At 38.5% G+C, this 14,818-nt stretch overlaps 1 protein-coding gene across 1 annotated transcript in view; it reads right to left on the reverse strand.

Moving 5' to 3' along the window:
* Window positions 1-14,818, reverse strand: part of INPP4A (inositol polyphosphate-4-phosphatase, type I, 107kDa) — a 47,781-nt gene that overhangs the window by 24,371 nt on the left and 8,592 nt on the right. The window contains exons 8-16 of the mRNA XM_010012075.1: window positions 14,235-14,325; window positions 13,446-13,593; window positions 10,789-10,919; window positions 10,331-10,435; window positions 9,406-9,514; window positions 7,809-7,823; window positions 5,083-5,266; window positions 3,483-3,701; window positions 2,085-2,355 (exon numbers count right to left, since the gene is read on the reverse strand). Of these exons, the coding sequence (XP_010010377.1) occupies window positions 2,085-2,355; window positions 3,483-3,701; window positions 5,083-5,266; window positions 7,809-7,823; window positions 9,406-9,514; window positions 10,331-10,435; window positions 10,789-10,919; window positions 13,446-13,593; window positions 14,235-14,325 (1,273 nt within the window). The remainder of the gene's footprint in view (window positions 1-2,084; window positions 2,356-3,482; window positions 3,702-5,082; window positions 5,267-7,808; window positions 7,824-9,405; window positions 9,515-10,330; window positions 10,436-10,788; window positions 10,920-13,445; window positions 13,594-14,234; window positions 14,326-14,818) is intronic.

Consider the following 14,818-nt stretch of genomic DNA (forward strand, 5'->3'; position numbering starts at 1 on the left):
TGCTCCAGTACTTCAGGTCTCTCATTGTGAAAATTTCTTCCTTATATCTAGTCTAAATCTACTCTTTTAGTTTAAAACCATTTAACAGGCCAGGTTTGGTGTGGAGTCAAGGGAAGTAACTCTGGGAAAATTCCCACTGATTTCAGCAAAACCAGGTTTCTTCATAGTATTGAACTTGTTCCTCTGTCAAAAATACTGACCATTAATTAGGAACTACATCTGATGAGAATGTAATCAAATACTCAGCTTACAATAAACTTCCCAAGTGCAATTCAAATTACTCATTAAGACCTACAAACAATGTTTGTAGACCTACAAACCAGATTCTTAAGAAACAGGATTTCCTCTTCAGGATTTTTTAAGTTAAATTCACCCAACATTTGTTGGCAATCAGACTTCAGATCCAGTCTTTACACTTACAGAGTACTGGGAAATGGCAGCAAGCTTTTTAGCTTTAAAGCTTGCTACACATCTTAATTTAATGTTTTTGTCCCAGGTTCTGTGGATTAAATGGAAAGATTTTTCTTTTCCCCTACTTGGAGAAATAGGCAGGAAAGGTTATTGAAACTATAGGCACAAACAAAATCTTTGGTAGAAGTGCAGCTAATTCCAATTTTATGTGGCATATGTGTCAAGTTTCAAAGCAGATTTAAAAGAATGACTGAAACAAAATAAAATTATTGTTTTAAGATGCTTTCAGCATCAAACTTATCTTGGGAAAAGCTTTGGTGTCATCTGCCTCAGATTTTTCCTATTCTTTTTTATATCAAAATTCACAACTTTTAATCATTCATATGAAGTTGCATTTAAGTTTACTGATAAAACTCCCATGTAAATACATACAAAACTTCATGTAAACTAGCTAGCAAACAAAAACATTTAAAAGTATCAAACTGATAGAAGAAATTTAGTCAAAGATTAATAGAGAACACATTTGAAACAAGAACCAATTCTCCTGTTCCTTTATGATACACAAAAAAGTCAGTCTACTCTAGAAAAACATGGTTATTTAAGATACTAAGCAAATCATACGTCACACGTACAGTGCTACACAAAAATATATTAACATTTATTTTAACTTCCTTCTTGCTTTTTTTTTTTTTTCCCCTTAAAGTATTGCCTTCCACTGCAACATTAACAATGGGATGGACATGAAGTCACAGACACACGTAAGGGACAAAGGGCCATCAAACGATACGACAGGACAGGAAAAAGGAAATGAAAACACAAACTAATCTTACTAGAGCTTAGCTTGGCGAACCTGCTCTATTAAGAGGCCAAATCATACCGGCCACATGTAAAGAATGTAAGAATAAGCCAAATAAGTACATATGTAAATTAAATAATTCTGAAATCTAATGCATGGCTGCAAGACTGTCAACCTAAACTGATAAGGATATCTTCAACTCACCTGCTCATGGCATTATGCTGGATTCAATTCAGGACCTACTTTACCTGAAATTTTGATAGGATTTTTCCACTGAGAGCTTGCACTGCCAATTCCTATCTTCCAGCCACATGAGGTCTAACTAATTGAGTGCCTCAGCCCCACAGCTTTTGACAATTTCGGTTAAAAATTGCTTTAAACTCACGAAGGTTTATCCAAGTTCAGCTCAGTCTAATGGGACTGCTTGGCTCCCCTCCTATGCATTGGCAGTCCAGCTGGGACCGTTAGTGTTGCCAATAGCCCCTGCCCTTCTCTCATGTTTTATTTATCTTTTATAGAGGTTCGCTGTAATAAGCATTGATTGCTGCAAAGAAGCTGAAGCCAACAGGAAAGCTACCAGAGGTGGTGTCTGACACATGCTAACCCAACCACCTGTTTCACCAGCTTTAAACACTCAGCGTGAAAACCAAATGCCACTGGCGTCAATGTATTTGGCAATGACTTCAGTGGGATCAGGATTTCAGAATAAGTAATGGGCTTTGCAGCTTCCAGTACACCACCAGCCCTTTCTGCCTGACATCAATGCTTAACACCACCACTGAACTAAAAACACATGGAAGGATGTAACAGAGGCTTAGGGATGATGCCAGCGCACAGGGAGAGAGCAGCGGTGAGCAGCAGTGTCTGGCATACGCACTTGTCTTTCTGAGAGAATGGCATGCACAGGATGGTGTGGATGAAGGTGGTGAGGATGATGAAGGTGGTGAAGATGATGAGGTCTCATTTAACTCTTCTGGATTTATCCAGTAGGCACGAGTGTCCCGATTACCTTTCTTGCTAGTACAGCTGATGTCGCACTGGAAAACATCTTCACAGCTGTCACTCTGCAAGCGCTCCTTCTGGAGAAGTTTGTCCACTCTCTGTATAATACACTCCAGACTTTTGTCAACATTCAACCAAACTTTCTCCTTAAAAGAAAACATTCCTTTCTTAATTTAAAAAGAAAAGAGACATTGGGTAACAAATCCCTTGGCAATGTATTTCCTCCTGTGATTCTAGTCACAATTTCACTGCAAAGCTTCCTCTGGGCTATCATGCACATATGATTTCTGGATATATAAATAACATATACCAGCATGTCAAGAATATGTACCAACATGACCTGCGTGACAAATTGTAAAGCTGTTTTCTAAATAAATTTGCTGAGAAATTATTTGCACTATTATTCCAATTTCCAGCTGGCAATATTGTTTATTCTTGAAACTCATGTTTGACATAATAATCATATACAATCACACATGTCTTTTCCTATATAACTCAGTGAATAACAGATAAAATTACTGTATTGTATTAGTATCCAAATAGCTGAATTGGCTTTATTCATATCTCATTAGTCTGAGTTTGACTATAAGATGATGTATGCCGAAACAATTAAAACAAGGATCTATTTCCAAAATGAACTGGATCTCATTTAAAAATTGATATTTCACAACATTAGTAATTGTTTTCATTAATCTCAACTATTTTTGAGATTTCATTAACTTCTGTTTAGATTATACAATGACAGAATTTACACAGCCCAATTCTCCTTTCAATTGGCAGTGTGGTAAGGAAAACCATTTAAATACTTTGTTCAAACAGTATAAAAATGGTGTTCACAATTAAAACAGAGTTGGACTACAAGTTCTAAATATTTAGATAAGAATAAAAACCAGAAAGGCTGAATTGCATAGCTAATGCACACAAATTATGCTTTATTTTGGAAAACAGTAAATGCCCTTTGTAGTAGAGTCAGGTTTTGACTTTAAAAGCTATTTACTTTCCCTTGGAACTGACTTCAGAAAACCAAGGCACCTACTGTAATGATTTCCACTGTTTAGGAGACGTGGAAATATTATTAAGGCCTGTTTCTATCCCAATGCCAAGGAATAACTGAGCATAGGATAGAGGCAACGTCTTTGCTAGTTGACCAGTACCTCTAAACCACTCATCCTATGTGTATCTGGTGAGCAGCTACAGAGCTTATAAACAAAAGAACACAGCAACCGAAAACTAAAAAGAAGAAAATACTCATCACTCCACTAAGCAAACATACCCATTCCTCTTCATGCCAATCCACCTGCAGAGAAGATCGGCTATTTCTTCCTGTCCATCTGGCCACAAGTGTATCTTGATCATTCCTCAGCATCACTTGCTCCCCTTCTCCAGAGGTTGGAGATGCTTTTGAAGCTATGTAGTCTGGCCTTGCAGCATTCAGTCCATGTATTGAATTTGCCAACAACTTGCAGTCACAGACTGTAACAAGTTGCCGGGTCTAAAAAGCAATAAACCCCCCCATGTTTTAACAATTTTTCATTATTCCATAAACCATTTATTCTATATTCTTTCACAGGAAAAAAAAAAAAACAAACAAAAGAACTAGTATTCTGTAAAAGAAACTAACCATTGTTTAGGAGTCAGTAAGGTGCCTTTGCAATCATTTTACAGAATGGCCTTAAAAAGCAATATAGGACACCAAAACAAATGGTATTTTTCCAAAGTCTGTATTGCTATATTAGCCTTGCAATTGTTGAAAATCTCACTAAGAAATGTGCTGTTCATCCATATTTGCACTTTGCTTTTCATTTGACGAAAACTTAGAACAATGTGCAGACATTTTTATAGCCCACACAATAGTTGTGGGCTATATTAAAATACCAAAAACCATACTTAAACCTCAACCACCCTGTCTGAAATCGTAACAAGACATAAGAGGAGGAGTAAAAATATAACCCACTAATCAACGCAACTTGTTCCCTGTCTTATTTAGTGGTGTTGTATTAAAGAATTTCTCTAAGTTATGTGAATATGTAAAGTATCTGGCCTGTGTGTCTATCAAGAAAGAACAAACAAGCCCTTACTACATTATATATACACATTGTCCAGCTGTAGAAAATCCCACAGGTCAGTTATACACATTGTGCTCATTTAGAGCAAATATTATAATAAATAATACATTCACATGGGGTCACACTGTATTTTGCACTCTCCAAAGCTGTATGCATATCCCCTCCACTGGGACAATTGATGGCAAGCTGATTGGCTATTACTGCTGTTTAACAACCTTCAGATCTGCTTCAGGGATAGAAAACATCAGTATAATTGTATTTGGGTTTTTTTGTCCCTGTAAATAACATTGTGTTCAGTTGTGGGTCTAGTCTGGTTTCTGTTAGCATTCATCAAGAAATAACTGATTCACATCACTATAATTCAAACAAAGTCTGTGTCACTGTCATTCCTTATTTTGCCAGTGGAAAAATACAAAATTGTTTCATTAACTTTTGCCCAGTGGCTGCTGCTTGACAGATGACTTGGAGGAACATTACAAAACCCCAGGTAGTTATGGAGAAAATATCATAAAAGGAAGTGAAGAATGCACATTTCTGGAATATGATGAATGGAGGGAACCAGAGGACATTGCTCTCCACTGCACTCCCAAGAAGAGGTGAAGGGAAGAGTGTAAGAAGAGACAACCTAAATAAAAAGCAGCAAATTGTAAAGGCTGGTCTGATTTTGCTTTTTCTTTAGGCCTGTACATATTACAATACACTACTGAACAAGGTAAAATAGATGTTTCAGGAAAAACAACTTAAGATAGAGACAGAAAAAAAACCCAAACCACTGTGCTTCAGTGCGGAAATGCATTATTCTCCTACCTTGTCTGCTAGGATGGCAAGTGTTCTTTCAAGGCCATTAGCTGATCTATCCTTGGCAGCTCTTGAGAGCCTTTCTGCATAGTAACTGACTTGCGTTTTCAGGGTGTTGATTTGTGCAATAATTTCCTTTGCTCTGACAATGTCCTGTGGGATGTATATTATAGACTGGGAACCTGTTGAAGTGCTGAAAAAGAAAGACTGATGTTAGGGAGAAAACTGATCTAGAAGTACACACATTACAGTGGCATGCTGGGGAATTAATGGCAGACAACAAAAATTTACCTAAACTAGCAATCAACAGTGAAAGGCCAGTGGGCAATTGCACAGCAGGAACATGATCCTAGAGCCTTCTCTGCCTTTACTGAAAGCATTCAGGTGCAGATTTACTAATCCCTTATGCCAAGGGCCTGTGGGCAGTTTGTATACCAGAGGGACAGTTTTGCTGAGGAGAACGTGCGTGATAGATTTTGCCATCATGTACAGAATCACTGTTTGCAGAGACAGCTTGCCCCACTCTCCCTCTCCTTATCACACAGACACTACAGACACAGACACTTGACTAAGGCCTGGTTTACAAACCTATTTTATCACATATCTACTAGGACACCATGAAAAGAAAATCTGCACTCCTCCTAACACAGAAACGTCACCCAGATCCATAATGCAAACACTGCAGTATTAACAAAAAAATCCTTCTGTTAGTATATCCTTTCCTTTGTTGCAGGTCTGACTCAAGTTACACCAGCAAAAGCAATCTTATGATACATAAAACCAAAGTGTATCTCCAGACTAATCCAAGGATTCTGTCCTTGGTGTATCTTCTGTTAGCACACACTTCCTGTACTAAACTGGGGACATGATATAACTGTCTCTATTATAAACTTATCTGTAACAATATAAAGAAATACCAAATTTTGGGCTTTTCCAAACAGTTAAGGGTAATAAACTATAGTTTATGTTCTCTAAGTTTAGAGGTCTACAGAAGTCGCTTACAAGAAAGATGCCTGGACTCCCTCTGTAACTGCTGGAGAGACAATAGCACTTCTGAAGGGTGATTTAATCCTACCTGAGAAGAACCTTTCACAAAAGCTGTCTTTTAGCTTAGAAAATTACTTTAAACTGAAGTTGTGCTCTAGTTAACTATTTGGAACCAAACCACCACTACTGTCTTTGCCAGGCAATACGCTGGTTTTTTCCTCCCAGTAGGGAAGTTATAAAGATGAGGCCTTTACATCAGCTCCAGCTGTAACAAGTGTGATGTCCTTTCATGACATGGCATCAAGCATGAGGTGACACCAATGGTATATTATCTTAGTTTTATTCATTTTTTTCCAATCATGAATGGCTTTGCCATAGTGACAGCAGAGAATAACTTACTGCTTGTACCAGTCTTGGCACTGTTCAATTGACACAGTTACAAGGCTACATAGAGAGGAGTTTCTCTTCCAGGCACAGTTACCTCAGATTATGACCTCTGAGGAGTAGGATTTCCTCTACTACTCCTAGAGCAATGCTGTTAATTTCCGTAGCGTATCTGTGAGATAAGACATGAGGGTTGCGTGGGGCACGCTTTAAAATCATTGCCACAAATGCCAATTTGTGTCCTTAACTGATACTAAGGCAAGGGGGAAGCTTAATCTCAGTATCTGTCTGAGCTCCATTACAAGAAAAGATGAGGATTTGCTCTCAAAAGATATAATGCAGAAGTGATTCCTCAAAGTTTCCTTATTTGTGTCCCTCTGGTCATTCACCTGAGTGAAGCAGAGAACCACCACTCCCCAGTACTGCTACACCATACAGCAAATTCATCTCACCTTTTAGGACTTGTCATGTACATGATTTGTGCTCTCTATTGACTGGTGATGTTAGTAACAATTCCTCTGAGCAATTTCTTTCCACGACAGTGTAGTTAACATGCATAAAGACGTATTTGGCAGGAAAGGCCATGCAGCATATTGAGATCTGATTTAGAGTTATTACATTTTTAATCACAAACATTTGCTGGGATGATCGGGGGGAAAATTTATGGTGTAAAATTCACATACATTTACTTTCCAACCTGCAATTGCTTTTTCAAATGAACAGCTCTCATTGTACTATATCAGCAAACTGTAACACAACCGTAAAGTCCCAGTTAATTAGGGGTTCAACCTTTAACACGAGTTATTTAGAGCAGAACTTCTGCACTGTTGAACCACCAAGTAATGTTTCCTTTTCATAGCACTGAACACCACAACATGAAGACAAATAAACAGAATTTAAGTGAAAATGTTTAAATGAAGACATGGGTTACAAAAATATAAACCATGCCCAATCTATCACCATAAAAATACATAGAGTTATCTTTATTATCTTCCACCTCTGGTAGAAAGTTTCTCTCTCCAGGTAGTTTTCACTGGAAATAACAGAGGAAAAGATATAAAATTGTTTTCTGATCCACAGTTTTCTGACTTATGACTGGAGAGAGTCAGCAAGCTTGCTGTTCATTACAAACAAACATTGCAGATGAAATGAAATTCATTCACACATCATGTTCTACAAAGCAGCTACAATTACTTAGGCACAATTAGGGATGCCATGACGCATGACATTAAAAAGCCCTGCACACTTTAAAACACACCAGATCTCTGCCAAAAAAAAAAGAAAAAAGAGGAAGGAAAAGAAAAATTAAACAACCCAAAGAACAGAAACCCTCTCTACAGAACTCTCAGAAACAGAAAACTCACCAACACTCCTCATAACTGCTAAAAAAACAAAAAACCAAAATAAAATTAGCAGATTGTTAGCAAATACCAAAGCAGAAAACAAAACAAATGATGTTTGGGGAAATAACTTATTTGAGTCATCTTTTCAACAAGGCGGGTACATAATGATTAAACTTGTAAGCAAAGAACCACAGATTGCCAGATGCCCATGTGTTGTTCTGGGGAAATGTGGATGCACCAAGCACAGTTTTGCCAATGAAAAGAGAAAGAACTGAATGATATCTATGTAACAGTGCAACTGAGGAGATGGATCTCAGTTCTACTATACTGACTTTTATGATAACATAGAAGTACTTGAAAGAAAATATAATCTTCAATTACTTCATGGACCCGGAAGTAGCAATTCTGTAAAGCTTAGAGGAAAGGTACTGAATAGAAATTAAGCTCTTTGACCAGCTTAGTTACTGGGTGGGGGAAAGGGAACTTAGATATTGCAGGAGTAAGGCCCACTTCAGTGCTAAGCTCACAGAAGGATTTTATTGCAGAAAGCAATTTCAGTGGTATCATAAAGAATAGTATACCAGTGCTTCCAGGTTTACAGCTTCCTGCATATTTTTGCACCTATCTTTCTATCAGTACATATCTGATTGATGTGCACAGGATGCTGCTATTTACTTCTCTGCTGCCAAAATTAATTCTACAGTTGGCAGAGCCTGGTTCTCATGTTGCTCCCTCCTCCCCTCAGCTCCAAATCCTACAAATCCTTTCTTTGGAAGGGCATTATCAAAGTCTCCTTTTTCCTGTCTACAATGTCCTTGTCCTGCTGCTCTCATTGTTCCTTAAATTCTCCATGCTGCAGCACAAGCACTGCAGACGCAGACAGCATTAGCTCTTCCTTGGGAGCATATCCCTTCAGCATATGTGGCCTTCCCAATTTCTGCCCCTTCCTCTAGCACATATGGTTGCACTTCCATAGAGGTCACTAGAAAGTCCCTGAAGACAGGACTGTGGAGCTCAAGTATCCTGCCTGCAGAGCAGAGTGAGGCCAGATTCAGAAGCCTAATCTGTGCATAAACCTTAAACCTTTAGGTAGTGCAGAAAAGCCTTCAGCAGTAGTCCCAGAACTACATCCAAGTTGTAGAAAGGGAATTTGCCTGTAGGGCACAGCTGTACTGTACTAAAAAGAGTTCAGTGACAGAATTTTGAAGCTATGAGAAGGCTGAAAGTCTCCTGAAAATAATGGGTTGAAAGCATGATGTAGTGCTGCTGAGGATGTTCTACAGACAAATTTTCTAATCCACAATTAAACAGAACCCAATACCTAAAACAGCTAAACTAAATGAACCAACGAGTATTTGGGAAAATTAATGAGTTCACTAAAAGGACTATCAGAAAGGGCCCATCAGTAAACAAACAAATAGAATAAATACGGTAGTATAAGGGGGAAACTGTTTTCCCTCTCCTTCTTGGGAACAAAATAGGGAATAATCTTTACATTGTATAGTAGAACTATTGAATGAAGTGCAACAAAACCCTAGAATGAAGTGATTTTCCAAATCACTGAGCGTGGAGCAGAAGGAAAAGTCACAATAACAGTTGACACAACATTTCTACTTACTGTTTCTTTGCCTCTTCAAATTTATGCAGCTTTTTCCGCAAGCCACCTGATTTAAAGCCTTGACAATGAGCTGCTGGTGCTCCTATGGTGACTATGTCGTAGTTCTGATCTGGGATGGACAAAAAGGACTTACAGATGAAAGCCTGTAATCTTTAATGTGGACAAACAATTGTGGAAATTCAAGAACTACTGTGAAAATAATTTTTGTAAAACTTTCTGCCTGTGTTTTGAAGGACATGGAAAACTGAATTGGTTTAGATGTCCTGGAAATCCATCAGGTACTTTTGAGGTGAAAGAACCATACTTGAATGCAGGTCCTCTGTTTCTTTATCTAGAAGACTGACAGTGAAAAAGAAGCCTTGAACGCTAGTCTTTATACAAAGACTGCCGTTACTGGAATCCCTCATATGGATACATGGGACAAGTGTGTGCCCCCTGGTTAGTAAGAATTACTGTTAAAAGAAGGGAAGATTAGGTTCTGTATGAAGAAACAATCTTGATGTGAACAAGCTGGTGTGATTTTGCATAAGTGGTTCCAGAGACAAAGCACACAAGCTTGACAAGCAACAAATCAGAACCTCTGCTATTCTGCTACAATTCAAAATGACTGGAAGAGATATAGCACCTTAACCCAATACGTTCCTTTATATAAAGGCTGACTTGTGTCATCTAGGGTACAGTTAACTCCAGAATCTAGTTTTGCCACCTGTGTAATAGCAATAATTATACTTACACCTCTTCTTTTGGAGAGATTTGAAATCTGAGGATAGAAGATGCTACAGAAATGTCAATTAGCACCAGTACTAGAGAGCAGTAGTTTGTAGAAATTTGGTTATATGGTTGAGGATGGAAATGGAGAAAGAAAAAAAAAAATGGAGAGAAAAGTATCAGAATAAGATAAAGAAAGAGAGAAAGAAACAAATACCTGATCCTCCATCATCCTGGACTCTCATTCTCTGTATATGTAAATTCGTAGGAACAAATTCCAATTTTTTATCAGCTTTCAAGCTACTGGCTTTAAATGATGGACCTGAGAAATGCAGGAGAAAAGTAAGCACAAAACCCCTCTGCTTCTGCTTATGCTAAAACATTCAAGGAGCGTCATTCACCATTTGCTACGTGCTAAAAGTAAAGCAGAGAAAAGAAAGAAAAAAGATATATCTTTCTGTAACATTTCACAATTGTTCTCTACTTTCAGGGTAAAATAAGAGAATGAATAAAGCAGACAAACAGATCCCTAGCAAACTCACAATGGATGTTAATGAAGAAATTTAATAACAGTGTTTTTTACTTATCAAACTAAAACATTCTGGGTTGCCAGTTTCAGAGAAGCACTAACAACCATGGCTGAGAATTACCACATTATTATGAAAAAGAAATCACCTTTATACTGATGCAGATCAGTTAGATTTTCCTGATAAGTTAAAATAATTGTTTGGTACTGAGTAACTATTTGTCGACGAAGGCTTTCCCAACAAGGAGACAGTTCTCCCAGTTCTTCTAGTTCACAAACCCTAGGGGGAGGAAAGAAAAGGAAAATAGAGAGGTGTTCAGCTCCATAGTCCTCTTGACCAATGGGTTTCACATTGTACCAATGTAGCATCATCCTCTGCTGACACATTACCAATTCACTCTGGCCTAACCTACTCACTAGACTGGGAATGCTTCCAAAAATAAGTCCCAAAGAACAACCGTTGAGCTCTACTCACAGGTCCCTCACAGGAAGAATACACTGAGTTCCCCTCAGCAGACCCAGGTGTTGGTCAAAACAAAAGCTTCCTACCTTTCTGCAGGAGCAACCAAACTATATGATGATTTGCAAACGATAGGCACTGTCATCATGTCAGGTGACCTGGGACAATGAGGGACCTTTTTAGGCCACTCCACTGAACCTCTGTGCCTCCCAAAGTAAATCAGGATTCTGACAGGTTAGGTAGGAGGTTAGCATGTATCTGACATTAAATACAAGGAGTATTTGCCCTGGACAAGGTATCTACACAACAGTTTTCAAGGCCAGGCCAGGAAGGCATTAATATGGGTTTGGAGAGACAACAGATGATCCTGCAGGTTTTTTTGCAGTTCTCTCAGTATCCCAAATCCACAGGTTTAATCAATTGTCTGTATATTGTTTAAGACAGCATTTCATGGAACAATTCCTGCTCCACAATATTTAGGATATTACCAAAAGAAAGCAAATTTCCAAGAAAAACTTTGGACTGATCAGCCAATAGGCAACATTGTAAACTATATCTATCAGTGACTTCTAGTTCCACCTTGTAAACTGCTTCAGCATAAGATGCTATTATGACTACCTTGACAAACTCCCTGCTCAAAACTAACTATGCATCTGAGTCCAGGTCTTCCTGAAGTAAATTCATACCTTAACACTTCAAGTTTACTTGTTTGTCCCACAGGGCTGAGACAGCAGAGGATGTGTCTGCCATAAATAATTAGGTGGTCAAAATATCCCCCTGGTTAGATGTTTCCTTTCAAAGAGCTCTGGCCCAGAAGAGCTTTATGTAAGAGGCAGCAGCTGTAATTATCCAAGGACATTTTAAAAGTCACCAGGATGTTAAGACAGAAGCAGCTGTGCTTGTATAGCTGAATTCCTCTGGGCTGCAGTACAGAGCGTAGAGAAAATAAGAGTGCTTGGCCAAATCTGAGAGATTCTATGACTACGAAGTGTGGCTGTGCATGTCGTAGAGGGTCACCTCAACTGAACAGGGAGAAGTGAGTCTTTCTCTTCAATTACATGAAAGTCATATTTACCTTTGAGCCAAGTAATTCAGCACATACAAAGTGGTACCAGCAATCACCTGGGCTGTTATTAACCCATAACTGTACAAAATATGTAACCAATCTGCACAATTTTAGCAAAAGCCTCTGAAGAGTCACATTCCGTGGCTAATTATCTTAAGAAACTTCACTGTCCACAGCCTTACAGAAAGCCACATCTTTTTTCCCCATTCATCCTAAATCCTCCTTTTATTATCTTCAAGTCCTTAAAATACATCCATCATAGATGGCACCTTATGGATAATCTTGCCAACTCTTTAGATTCTTATAGCTATACTTCAAAATGAATAGGTGGTTTTAAATGTACTGTCAGGAAAGCTGTAGAGAAACAAAGATATAAAACAAACAATTAACAACCCATGTCTAAATGTGTAATGGTATATCCCAAGCCTTCTCCATCAAGGTTGTAGCAGGACAACTAAACAAGATACAGCATTCACTCTCTAGAGTCTAATATCTGACTACACTGAGAGAGCTGGGGTTGTTCAGCCTGGGGAAGAGAAGGCTCCAGGGAGACCTTCGAGCAGCTTCTAGAGCCTAAAGGGGGCCTACAAGAAAGCTGGAGAGGAGAGGGACTTTTTACAAGGGCATGTAGTGACAGGACAGGGGGGAATGGCTTTGAACTAACAGAGGGGAGATATAGATTAGATATTAGAAAAAATTCTTCACTGTGAGGGTGCTGAGGCCCTGGCACAGGTTGCCCAGAGGAGCTGTGGCTGCCCCATCCCTGGCAGTGTTCAAGGCCAGGTTGGACGGGGCTTGGAGCAACCTGCTCTAGTGGAAGGGGTCCCCGCCTGTGGCAAGGGAGGTGGGACTAGCTGACCTTTAAGGTCCCTTCCAACCCAAACCGTTCTATGATTCTATAATATAGAGGATTATATATATAAAAAGATCATATATTCTAATGTTATGGACCTAATATAGTCACATGAATATGGAATGTATTTTCTGTGGCCTTAACAATACTTTTGTGAGAGGAACAGATAACCCCTAAATGCAGCTAACTGCAATATGATCCTAAGGGTTCACTATTCCAACAATGCCTCTGTATGTTCACATTACTATATACTCAAGCCCAAAGTCTATACTCTGACATGAAATCTTAATTCACTGTAACTGTACAGTCAGCAACTTGCTGCTTCTACTATTTTTTCTTCAGTGCCTCTGTGCATTAACACAGATATATTTCTTGGTAACTCAATAACAGCCATACCACTGCTGTATGTAAACTGGCCTGAACTTACCTTGCAGCATCTTCTTCTAGAAGAAGCTTCACAAATTGCCTAGGGATGTGTAGTGACAGGATGCTCTCAGCCATCTGCTCCAAGATTCTCAAGTGGTTCCCATCAGTGGTTGGAAAGCGATACATTCGGCAAATGGCGCCACCAAACACTGAAGAATTAAAATCACGTTATTTAAGTTTAAAGTGTAAAAAGCCTTTCCTTTTCTAAGGTAAACAGCTTCAATTCACTAATGTGCTGTAACACACTGCTGTAAGGATCTGGTTAAAGCAGGCATCAGTTCTAACTTTTCCAAGCATGGTCAGTCTGCAATGACCATTCTTCCAGTGTGCAGGAAAAGTCTCCAAATGATTTAAAACTCTAGGAAGGAAATGAAATACATATTCAACTTTTGAAATACTTGAATTTATTTTTTTTTTAATGTAGTGTGCATTTTTACCTCATATATCATTTACTGGAAAACTAACCTTTCTTCAAGATTTTTTTTTAAAGCAACCACTTTCCTCTGTCTTTTCCCTCACCCCTGAAGAAGAGACTAGCAAATTGCTTGGAAAATTTTATACTACAGTCAACTTAATGACAGAAGTTTGCTTCTGCTGGTTTTACTCTACAAAGCAGTGCAAATGATAAAATAATTTATTCTTGTATGACCCTCAAAGGGATGCTCAATCAGCAGCCTGTTCCTATTCAAATAAAACATCTGCTTAAACACCCTGGGGCCACAGGCAAACAGCAAGAGATTAGCTTTTACTGATGCCCAAAGCTTACTTGTTACAGCACATAGTAGCTTACCAGATTTCAGTAGTGCATCTTTCCGTAACGAAGCATATTTGGATCTGATTCCTAACGATTCTGTTAAGCTTTCATCAACTGGCAACACAGTCTAAAGAAAGAGAAAATCCAGAATAGTAAAGAATAAAACCTCAGTGTCTGGGCAATATGCCTGTGATGACCCTATTTACACAGACTCGAAAGGACTATTCAATGCAACACATGGTTAAAATAAATATAGCATAGCTCCAGAGTCCTTAAAGGTACTGCACCAACATATGTAGCTACAGCTACAAAGTGATACTAATGCACATTGTGACTGTGATACCCAGATAGGAGTGCAACTATCACCAGGATATTCAGAACACAGGGTTTATAGAATTAAACATATGTCTAAGCTGAGAAAGCACTATAAATATCTGCTCTCAGACAAATATTTGGGGGATCTGAAAAAAAAAATAATAAAAAATCCAGTATTCAAGTAACTTGTTCAGTTTTACTAAAACCTTTTAAGTTGCCTGTAGAAATTCTGGAAATTTCCTGAGCATCCCCATTACAGCTTGCTTAACGCCACTTTCCAATTCACAACACGAAGTAGAATAGCG

The sequence above is a fragment of the Nestor notabilis genome, unplaced genomic scaffold (assembly GCF_000696875.1).
Source record: "Nestor notabilis isolate BGI_N333 unplaced genomic scaffold, ASM69687v1 scaffold11033, whole genome shotgun sequence".
In the NCBI taxonomy this organism is placed as follows: Eukaryota; Metazoa; Chordata; class Aves; order Psittaciformes; family Psittacidae; genus Nestor; species Nestor notabilis.